The 12,297-nt window shown below is 34.8% G+C and overlaps 1 protein-coding gene across 1 annotated transcript; it reads right to left on the reverse strand.

Moving 5' to 3' along the window:
* Positions 1-5,428: 5,428 nt before the first annotated feature.
* LOC106307787 (putative fucosyltransferase-like protein) lies at positions 5,429-7,973 on the reverse strand. Its single transcript, XM_013744838.1, has 7 exons — positions 7,503-7,973; positions 7,268-7,428; positions 6,936-7,177; positions 6,749-6,853; positions 6,162-6,318; positions 5,853-6,083; positions 5,429-5,779 (listed from the first exon to the last, which is right to left on the reverse strand). Exons 1-7 carry the CDS (start codon positions 7,863-7,865, stop codon positions 5,524-5,526), a joined length of 1,515 nt encoding a protein of 504 aa, XP_013600292.1. The 5' UTR covers positions 7,866-7,973; the 3' UTR covers positions 5,429-5,523.
* Positions 7,974-12,297: the final 4,324 nt, after the last annotated feature.

Raw genomic sequence — 12,297 nt, forward strand, 5'->3', positions numbered from 1 at the left:
GCATAGAAAATAGAAACATTGACTAGAATATTATTAATGAGTCAAAGACTCAGTCTTCCATGCAGATTAGTCAAAGATGACCATTCGGTTCACGTTCTGGTCAAGGAAACCCTTCGGCTACTGTCCAGGTTCATCCGAACCAGATGGATGCACGGGGTAAAGATAAGGACGCTTGCGGGACTGTCCGGATGGTCCGCCAGATAAGAATGCATGTCCGTCTTTGGTTTCTTCACGATCCAAGCTAATTCTGGCTCGACCGTGGGTTTTAGAATGTCGAGTTGGTCGGGGAAGACGGGCTGTGGTTCGGTCGGTTAGGTCGTCTGGACGTGGTTCCAGCCGAAGCTCCAATCGGGACGCACGCGGGACGGCTCGGTCAGTCTGATCAGTACGGTCGAATGAACGAACCTCGGTCAAATTGTTCAGAACGTCCTGATCTCCATGCTGGTTGGCTCCAATGGACTGATCCACGAACCAGGGCACATCAGAGGGGCACCTCCTAGTAGACCGGATCTTGCTTAATCCGTCTCGTAGAGCAAATTCCGGTGGGGGAGAGGTCACGGTGAGGACCGACGGAGACGCCGGAGATTCGCGTAACCTCCGCCCCTTACGAACGCGTTTTGGAAATTAGAGAGAAAATAAACAGTAGCGCGTGAGGCTCAACTGCCAGCTGGGGAAAACTTAAGTCATCTCACATTCTCACTTCATACGGTCGTTTCTAATAAATTATGTTTAATTTCTTCTTCAACACGCAATTTCAATTTTGCTTTGATTACCTGCTGAGTTCGTCTTCCTTACTGCCTGCTTTGTAATGCCTGCTTTGTAATCAGTTATGCGTTTGAAATAAAACTACACAAAGACAACCTCGAATTTAGCACAAGGGTTGTGTTGAACGTGCGTACTTAGACTCGAGTTTCCCTCAAATTTGAACTTGTACAAAGCTTGTCTCTGCGTGAGGCCAAGCGGGTGAATCCTGTGTACTCTAAGCTCGTTGTCTCCTTTTAAGCTTGGAGGCCTTTCCTTCTTCCACACCGTCTCATGTCTTAAAGACTTGAACTTGGCCACAACTGCAGATTCAAGAGCTTCCAGAGTCAGATGTTTACTCCTGGGGTTTGGACAAGAACAGTTTCATATCATGTGTTTGATTAAAGGGCTGTTCGTTTGGTTGCCGCAGGTACCGGCGGCAGCGGCAGCGTCAACATTTTGCGTCAACTCTTGTTCGTTTCGTTGACGCAGGAAGCTGCGTCTGACGCCGCGTCCGAACGCCGCGTCCTGCGGCTGACGCCGATAAAACCTGCGGTCGTGATATAATATGCGGCAACGTCAGCGGCAGCGTCAGCGTCTGCGAAACGAACAACAACTGTCTTCATTGACGCTGACGCCGCCGCTGACGCTGACGCTGCCGCTGACGCTGAAACCTGCGGCAACCAAACGAACAGGGCTTAAGTAAGTGAGCAGTTAAAGTAAACTTTCTTTTACCTCAGAAAGATTGATTCAATTATGTATTATAAAACTCTGAGTTTTGTAATTATATTCCGAAAATTGATGTAATGAATTATAAAATTTTAATATTTATATTAGTAAGTAATGTATTAAATTATGTATTTTGTTTCGTAGTTTTATTTATGTGATGCCGATTTTGGATAAAAATCTATTCTATAGTAATAATTAAATTAGAAATTTTTTATTTGAAATTAAACACATATTGTATTTGGACTGGAAAGAAATCATGTGGCACTGAAAGAATTTTAAAAAATTACATGAAACATCAACACAAACGATAGTATAGGAATGTTCAATCCGGTAAAAACCAAATCATTTAAACCTAACCAAATCGAAATAGAAAATAGAATGGGTTTGGTAGTACCGAATCAAACGAATGATATTATTTTTAAGAAACCTAAGTATATGGATATGGTTCAGTATATTAAGCGATCAAAGCGAATAAACCAAAGAAACTGATTAATTCAGATATATTAGTATACTTATATATAAGTTTTATAATAATATATGTATTTTATCAACATTTCCAATAAAAACCAGAGAAATTGGCTATATTATTAGTCATTAAAATCATAAACTAAATATAAGATAAAAATAATTATGATATTATCGGTAGATATTGTTAATATCAATTGTTAATATATATTTATTAATTATATATCCTAGATATCATGTTAATTATATATTATATTTGGGAAATTGCCAAAATACCACATTCATAGTACCACTTTTCATGTTTACACTAACCACTTTTACTCTCACTTTTAAAGATGGAAAAATACATTTATAACCTTTGGGTTAACGAATTTAGGCTTAGGGTTTAGAGTTGAGGTGTGGGGTAGGGTTTTCGGAACGTAAATTTTAGGATTCTAATAAACATATAAATAAATACTTTAAAAATATCAAAAAATAGTTTCAAAAATAATTTTTCAATTTTCAAAAAAACTTTTGGAAAACAAAATTCAAAAACAAATTATAAAAAACGTTTGAAATTAAAAAATGTATAATTCGAAAACATTAAAAACAATTTTTTTTTTTATTTAAATAATTATTTATTATATATATAGAAAACAAGGATATAAGAGTTTTTTTGTCTCTTTATGAAGAAAATATTTTTTAAAATGTCTCTTTAGAGGTGGTAAACATGAATAATGATACCAAAAATGTGGTAAGCATAAAAATTTTCCTAAATATATAGATATCAAAATAAAATTTTAAATAATAATATTAATTAAACTAATGATTTATCCTAAAATCATGGAAAATATGACAAGTAATCATATTAACTAAAATAGGAAGATGACAAGTAAACAAATTCATTTCTCAAATAATAGTATAGATTAGTTACTAATATATTTTCTAGTTAGATACAATAAAAAACAATATGAAATAATCAAATAGATAACCACCTTCAAATATCTTTTTGTTTAATATATGCATTTTGATTTAATACATTTTTAAAATTTATTTATATTATAGAAAAGAAATATGTTTAAGATAATTTATTTACATGTTTTGTTTAAAAAATAATAATTTAACACATATTATTTTAGTATTTTACGGGATTTATAAGTATAAACATTATTTTGTTTAAATAACACAGCCCTATTATTTTAGTAAATTTTATACATAGTAGCATCTATCGTATTATTTTAGTAAATTTTATTATTATAGGATATATTTGGATGTTATGATATTAAGTTTTATTTTTATTTTTAATTAAGATTTCAAAATATTATATTGCTTTAATTTTTACAACATATATAAATTTTTTTGTGGTGCATTTCAAAATTTATTCTTTATTATATATGATTTATCTTTTATAAAGTTTGAAATATTATCATTTTGAGTTTAAATATTTATTTTCAAAATTTTATATTTTGTCAAGAAAACTTTAAAAAATACACTACTATTTTGGGAAATTTCCAAAAATACCATATTCATAATATCACTTTTCAAGTTTACCTTAGCCACATATTTCTTCACTTTTAAAGAGGGAAAAATATATTTATAACTCTAGGGTCAACCAATCTAGACTTAAGGTTTATAATTGAAGGATGAGATATGATTTTTGGAAAGTGGAGTTTAGGATGACATGATGATAGTTGCAAAGAAGATGTGTGATGTTCACAAGCTGAAGAGCTACTGAGTTCTGAGCTTGAAATGAAGAGTTTGAATGCAACGAGGAATATTTTAGGGTTGGAGATCTTCAAGGATATGAAGGAAAAAAAGTTTGTCACAGAAGACCTGCAATGAGAAGGTTCTGACAAGATGCAAGATGCTTAACGTTAAACCTATCGATACTCCATATGCTACAAATTTTCATCCTACCATGTATGACAAACTTTTTTATAGTCTGCACAAGACTAGATCTTGCACATGCAGTAAGTGTGGTGAGCAAGTTTATGGTTCAGCCATGAAAGGAGCAATGGATAGTTGTAAAGAAGATTCCCAATACCTTAAGGGTAAATCTGATGTTGGGATCGTCAATGGGGGTGAGAATTCGGACCTGGTTACATGCAATTTTAATTCTGATTATGTAGGAGATAGGGACAACATGAAATCTATGATTGGTTTTGTATTCACTTGAGGTGGTTCTGTTGTGAGCTGGAAAGTACTGACTTTTCAATCGTTCGTGACTTTGTCTACTATTGAGTTAGAGTATATGACATTGACAGAAGCTGCTAAGGAAAGAATATGGGTGAGAGGACTGTTCAGTGATCTTGGTCTTCATCATGTTCAGGCTAATGTGTTTTGTGATAGGTTGAGTGTTATTTTCTTAGCCAAGAATCATGTTCATCATGAGAGAACCAAATGTATTGATGTAAGATACTATTTTCTTAGAGATGAGAAGAGCATTTTAGTGAAGAAAGTAGAAACAACCAATAATCTTACATATATGTTTACTAAGCCGGTTCCACACAACAAGTTCAAGAATTTTTTTGAGTTGTTGAACGTCTCAAAGTGTTAAGTCTGGTCCTAAGGGACATCTGGCTCAAAAGAACATTTAGTCCAAGTGAGAGCGTCTGACTCTGAGGAGTTTGTGGTCCGACGGGACATCTGACATCTGATATGACAGAATATATGTGGAAAAAAGAGAATTTGGTACATTTATATTTTGAGAACAAAGAAGTGCATTCGTGTACACCTAATTCGAGAGGATTCAACTACTAATGAGGATTTGTTGAAATATGTCTTGAATCTGCGAGTTGACGTCAACCGCCGGATCTAGAAGTCACGAATCGACAGATCCACGTCAACCGAGAATATTGGAAAGTTCATTAAGACACTTTCTTATGTTTGTCTATATGGTTTTAACTCTAGTACGTAGTATGAATTGTACTGTAAAAAACTTATCTCTGTCGAGAAAGTATTTTCTTTACCCATTAGTGAACATAGCCTTAAAGATGAACCATATTAAATTTATGTATCTTTTTATTGTTTATCAAATCTGTTGATATATATATATTTCTTTTCAAATCTGTCACAACATGTTCTTCTCAGTTTCGTGATAGAGAAAAAAAACATCGACCATTACGGAACTATGTAGGTGAGATAACAAAATCAATTTTAAAAGATAGTCCAAATTGAAACCAGCTTGATCGGTCCTCTCGTAGCGCAGAAGACACTGGCAAAGCCAATTTCGAATTGGGCAACCTAGCATATATAACCTCGCAACTATGAGGTCCACACAAATTGGTCCAAAGTCCCACCAACTTAATGTTTCCACTTGGATCACAAGCCCACGTTACTAAGCTCGACGTACTGTTATTATGAGCTAAACTTAAATATACAAGAGATAAATTTTTGTTTCTTCCGATGTGGGCTTTGGTGACTAAAATTTAAAAACATCTCACATTCTACGTCGTCTCATAAATTTTGTTTTCTTTCTTCTTAAACATGCAATTTAAATTTTGCTTTGATTACCTGCTGAATTTGTCTTCATTACTGCCTGCTTTGTAATCTCTATTGAACTTTCAAGACTGCGGAGCAGTTTCAGTCAGTTATGTGTTTGGAATGAAACTACACAAAGACAACCTCGAATTTAGCACAAGGGTTGTGTTGAATGTGAGTACTTAGACTCGAGTTTCCCTCGAATTTGAACTTGTACAAAGCTTGTCTCTGCGTGAGGCCAAGCGGGTAAATCCTGTGTACTCTAAGCTCGTTGTCTCCTTTTAAGATTGGAGGCCTTTCCTTCTTCCACACCGGCTCATGTTTTAAAGACTTGAACTTGGCGACAACCGCAGATTCCAGAGCTTCCAGAGTCAGATGTTTACCCCTGGGGATTGGACAAGAACGGTTTCATATATCATGTGTTTGATTAAGTGAGCAGTTAAGTAAACTTTGTTTACCTCAGAAAGATTGATTCCATCTCAAAGCGGCCTCTTTCTCTTACAAAAACATGATAAACTGTGTCTGATCCTCCCCTGGTGCACTTGCAAGGTCCTTTCTTGAAACTAGGACTTTTCTCTTCTTGTTCTTGGATCCTTGTGGCTAGGAAAATGCAGAGACGACAGGAAGAATGCACAGCAGCCATGTCAACAAGTGCCTTGAAAGAATCTGAAGGACCCTCATACTTCCATCTAAAATCAAAACAGACGCATGAAGTTTTTCAAGAAGTTATTGCACACATTCATGCTCATTGAAGGGGGAAAACAGACCTTAGTGTCTGATTATAAGCAGCAGGGTTAGCAGCGAGATACTTCATCTTCTTAGCAACTGGCTCCACATCTTCCATACTCTTAATGTGAAGGAATGAATCTGAAGCTGGCGCAAATTCATCTATATTCGGAGCACCAACAACCACAGGTACAGATCCTGAGTAGGAAATGTTTAACAAATTGCTTAGTTTATATAATGTTCATAGGCATGCGGGTTCGGATAGTTCGGCATCCGGGTAGTTCGGTGAGATTTTGAACCGGAAAAAGTTTGATTTGGTATTCGGGTAGAGCGGTTTTAAAACAAATTACTGAAACTAACCAAAGTTTTTGGTTTCGATTATATTTCAGTTAAAAATTTGGTTAGATTCGGTTAAATTCAGGCAATTTCGGTTCGAAATTTTAGTTAATTATTGTTAACAAATTTGTTTTTTGAAAAATCGAGTTAACCAATTACCGAACCAAAAACCAAAGTTTTTTCTTATAAACCTGTCGAACAGAACCAAACTAACCGAAAATTTTGGTTAGGTTCGATTCAAAACCGCAGGCTTAAACGCTCTAGTTAAATACTAATGGAAGCTAAAACATACCAGCAACTAGAGACTGGAAGAACTTCTCAGTGACATAATCCTCCTCGTTAGTGTTCTCAAAAGCCAAACTAAACTTGTAACGCTTAAGAGCTTCAACCTTGTCAACTACATAAACATTGTAAAAACAAATCACATCAAAATCTTTCAAGTTGAACAATTAGCCTTAATCTCTATACATAGTACATACCTTCTCCATCACGGTTCCTATGACAACCACCATAAGAATCAATCTTGATGCTACTCTTCATCAGGGCTTCAAGTGCTTTCAGTCGAAAATTCGGAGCACCACAGTTGGAAATAAAAGCAGCAGCTATAGCCTTCTCGGTCTTGGGCTGAACCGGAGCCATGATATCATATTCAGCCCATGAAAAATACCCAACAGGAACATCTGATGAAAGACTAGTGGTCATCACGATATCATAACCACTCCTGATGAACCAACAAGAACATATATAAAAAAAAAAGTCAGTCCATTTAATAACATCTAAAAAAAATGTCCTGAAGAAAGTGCTTACCCACCGTCGTGCCTGTGAGATATCGTTCTCCGGATAGTACTGAGCTGATTCCATGGAACGGAGTATACTAAGACTTCCAGGTTGATTACCTAATCCAAAGGAAGCGTCTGGTGCTCTACCTGAGCTATCTCCAAATGTACAGTCTATGGAACATGATTGAAAGTCCTGACATTTTGGAGAGACAGACTACTTGAAACATGTGTTCTTGACACAAATCTCTAAACAAACAAAGGTTTTACCTTTTGACCACCGTAGACAAAGATTGGATCTTTCTTGAAATCTCTAGAGAAAGTCACCGAGTCTTGTCTCGTCAACCACTCCTCGCAGCTCTCCGACATCAACTCGATGTTCTGGTCGGGTCTACTCGGGGGAGACTGGGCGAAGAAATCGGTCAACGTGTTGACTAAGGAGACTTTGTCGAGACGACCCAGAAAGCAGATCTCGGCGATGACTACTAGAGCCACGCAGATTGGTAACAAACTCGACAGCTTTCGCTTGATAGATAAAGTGGGAGTAGAAGAAGAAGAAGAGGTATTAGCTACCGGCAATTCATCGTGGGTAGCTCCGATTCTGGGTCCTCGGAGATTCGAGAAAACACCCATGGAAAGAGAGTCCTGTTACTGTTAGGAGAAGAAAAAGAAAGTAGTTTCTACGAGGTTTCAGGGAAGGAAATGGTTTAAATGTTGTTTTGATTTAGATAAAAAAAAAAAGGTTGGTTGAGAAAAGTGAATTAATACATGTTTCGATATTTCAGGTTTTGCTTCAAAGTCAATGCTCAACAAGTTTATTCACAGACACTGGTCCCCTCGTTTTTACGGTGTTTTCATTTCCGGATCCATTATTCATTCGCTAGCTTATCTTGAAAAAATTTCAACCTTTTCATAATATCTTTTTTTTTTTTAAATCAAACTTTTAATAATATCTCTTTTTTTTTTGAAAACACTATCTTTCTTTAGTAACATATAGAATATATGAATGGGGTAATGATTTTTTATTTAGATTTTAATTTTTAGTTTTTATGATAAATTTCCGAGAACAGTATTTTTTTTAGTTTATTTTCAGAAAATAGTCTCAAATAAAAAAATGACCAAAAGATGTTTTAATTTACAATGTTACAAAAAATCGATAACTAGTTAAACTTTCAAAACAAATAAAAAAAATTATATTTTATATGTTAAGAATGAATAAAAATTATTAAATTCCAGTTTTACAAAATAAATATCAATACCTGTACTTTTAAAGTATATTTAACTATAGACAATGAATATGTTAACATAATTACAATAATTATACTTTTTAAAAGTATGGTAAAAATGTATAAAATTTATGTAATCAAAACATACAACTAATAGCTAGGTTCTTAAGTAAAATTTTGAATTACAATGTAGTAAATATATAATACATTGCCAATATTTTTTTTTTGATATTAGTTTTTGATGGCAATATTTTGATTTTGATTTTGAGATATTAGTTATTTGATTATTCTGTAAATATTTGGCTCTTGTAAATTTGATTTTTTATTTATCTAATTATGTTTTTCAATATGATTTATCAGTAAATTATTTTAATAAATGTGACATTACTAAAAAATTAACTATCTATATATTATCATTAAAGTTAAATAAAATATTTTAAATCTAAAATCTAATATGAAAATATAAAAAAAAAAAATATACTATGGACCAAAATTATACTATAATCTAATAAAAAAATAATAATAATAATAATAATAAGAATTTTGTTCCTTAGTATAAGAATTTTTATGTTTTCATATTAGATTTTAAATGTAAAATATTTTATTTCACTTTAGTGATTTGGAATACTTACTATTTGTCACTCTAATTTTTTTATTATATTAATACATAAATACATAAATATACAAATATTTTAATAAAAAAAATACAGAACCCAAATTCTGTTAAAAAACCAAGAAAACATGGTTTTTGGTTTTTGCTTGAAAATAGGTAAGTTAATTACAAAATCTGGTTTCCTTATATTTTAGCGAATCCATTTTCTCAAAATCATGATCGATAAAAATAGGGTTTTTAGGAAAACAAAACTAAAAACTGTTTGGAAAAACACAAACTATCAACCTATGAGTTACCAAAACCGACAAAATACATAAAATCCTCAGAAACCAAACCAAAAAAGAGTAAAAAAAATCATAACAAACGGGATACGGTCAGTAAGAATAGAAGTACAAAACATATAAAGCAAAAGTCTCGCCAAAACAGAGAGACGAGACTACAAAATATCAATATTCAAATACCATCGGAAAGCTACTATTCACAGACTTTCACACGGTTTTGGTTGATTATTTTGCGTATGTTTTTATTATGTGATTTTGTTAATTTTTTGTTAATTTTTTTAAAACATGATTGTTTTTCTGTGTGATTTTTCTATGCATAAGGGTTCAGATAGTTAGTTGTTAAAAAGGGTTCAGATAGTTTGGTACCACCAAAATCTCTTCGAATTGAATCGAGAAAATTCGATTCGGTTCGGTATTTGGATAATTCAGTTATTAAAATTTTTTATCGAAATTAACCAAAATTTTTGGTTTTAATTATATTTCAATTAAAAATCCGAGTAATTTCATTTAATTCGGTTTGAAATTTTGGTTAATCCGGTTCAAAATTTGGTTAATAATCTTATTCTACTAACCGATTACTAAACCGAACCAAAATTGAATTTTTTTTTTTACATACCTGTCAAACTGGACCGAATTAATTACCAAACTAACCGAGTTAACTGAAATTTTGGTTCGGTTTGGCGAGTTCTGTTTGGTTAAAAGTAGCATGCCTAATTTCTCAAATGATTTGAAAAAATAACATTTTTGGTAAAATTGAACAGTTTTGAAAAAAAAAATAGTTAACATAGTTAGAAGCAGATGTTTGTAACGGTTATCACCAGCTTCAAACCTTTATGGTTATTGTTTCATATTGTTGGAGTTATCATTGAAACTTTGATTATTCTAAAATTTGGTACAAATATGAATGAGCCGGCTGTTTGGAACGATAATCTCAATGACAATGTGGAACAACAACCGGGGCTTCTAACTCTGGTGGTAAAGGGCTCACGGCTGTGAGTTCCGCCACCCAGATTCGAATCCCGGTCACTGAAGAATTCACATGCGGAACCCCCAACGTCCGAAACTAAAGATCGTTTATGGTGACCCACATGGTAATCAGCGCAAGATAAGTTTTTGGTCGCTTCGGTCTCTGGTCTGGACCATGATGTCTTGAGATTTTACATGATTTACTTGCCATTTTTATATTCATTTGAATCACTTAGAATGGTTTGGTGAAGCTCAAGTTGAAGTTATGAAGGTTTGGGCAAGATAAGTGGACAAGATGGAGTGAAACTGGTGAAACGCGGGTGTGCTTTGCGGACAAAGGCGGCCCACAGATTCTGGTCCGAGAAGGCCATTTGGCACGGACAAACCGCGGCCATGCAGCGCGGCCTGATGGTGTCCGCGGCACGAGCCATGCTGAAGAGCGCGGCCATACAACGCGGGCTCGTCCGGTCCGCGGAAAATGACCAGAGACACCATGTTCTGAGATGACGAACTGCGGCCATGCAACGCGGCTGGGAGCTGTCCGCGGTGATAGGCGAAGACAAGGGACGCGGGCGTGTACCGCGGGTCGAGGCAGGCCGCAGATTTGGGTCCGAGACAGCGTGTTCTGAACGCACGGACCGCGGCCATGCAGCGCGGGTTGAGGCCATCTGCGGCCGATACCAAACTGTCTTATCCATTTGTTTTTTGGGTCAAACCCGGGTTTTTCGGGTTGACCCGGTTCGAGTTTTAAACCTCTATAAATACTTTTAAGACCTAATCTTAGGACTTATCTTGTTTTTATCTCAAAATACATTGATACTTTGGAGAAAGTTGGAATCTTTAGTAATCTAATCTATCTTTCTTGAGTAATTTGAGTCTATCTCATATTTTTAACATGATTTCTCTTGAATCTGGGTTTAAGGTTGATCATGAAGATTAGTGAGTAGATTCTTTTTGGATTCATGGGTTAGGATGATTAGGATGATTAAGTAATGATCTAGAATGTTTAGAGTAGATTAATATGTTTCATTGCTTGATTGAGTGATCTTAATGCTAATCTAGAGTTGGCCATTTTAGATTAGAAATCTAGACATGTCATTGCCCAGAAGGTGTTCGATGAAATGTCTGAGCCAACTCAACATGCTCTTAGCTTACCCTACCAAAGGCATTTGATATTAGGGGAGTTTAGAAAGTTGAATGATTTGTTCTTAATGATTGCTTGATTGACACAAACCAAAGGAATTTGATGTTTGATCAATGAGAGTAAATGAGCTTTTGTCTTGACAAAGAACTTTCTTAGAATTGTTAACTAGACTTAGAGAATTGTGTTGATTGAATCTTTGCCATTTTAGATTAAATATTAGTCATCTGAAATCAAATTCCTACATCCATGACTACTCCCTTATCCATTTGCTTGAAAGTTGCTAGTTAATTGCTTAGAATCTTGTTAGTTTAATCAAATCACTTCATTACACTGAATGCACTTAGATTAAGTTTGAACATGCATTCTCTTTGTATCAAAATACTTAGAAATGGATTGACATCTTAATTACTACATGATTTGAATTAGGACCCTTGAAAAGTCCATTTCAAATTCGGCGCCGTTGCCAATTCTAAGTTGATTTTACATTGAGATTTGGTCCTTACTTGAGACTAAGTCTTATTTTTCTTATATCTAGTTACTGATTCTCTTTCCTAGCCTTTTGTATCTCAGGTGCATGAACTTGCGGAGCAGAGGCCCAACAGACCTAGTTCCAAGAGTTGAAGACATTAGAGCACTTAAAAAGGAGATTGCAAGGAGGAGAAGAGAAGAAGAACAACAGGCTCACTTAGACAGATTGGGGTTTGTGATGGATCAACATCAGAATCAGCCTCAAGATGGAGAGGGTAATGGCCAAGGAGCTGACAACCTTAGGCCACAACACCCACAGCGCCAAGCTAGAGCTATTGGCACCCATGATGAGCCCAATATCCATGGG

This window comes from Brassica oleracea, chromosome C8 (genome assembly GCF_000695525.1).
Source record: "Brassica oleracea var. oleracea cultivar TO1000 chromosome C8, BOL, whole genome shotgun sequence".
NCBI lineage: Eukaryota > Viridiplantae > Streptophyta > Magnoliopsida > Brassicales > Brassicaceae > Brassica > Brassica oleracea.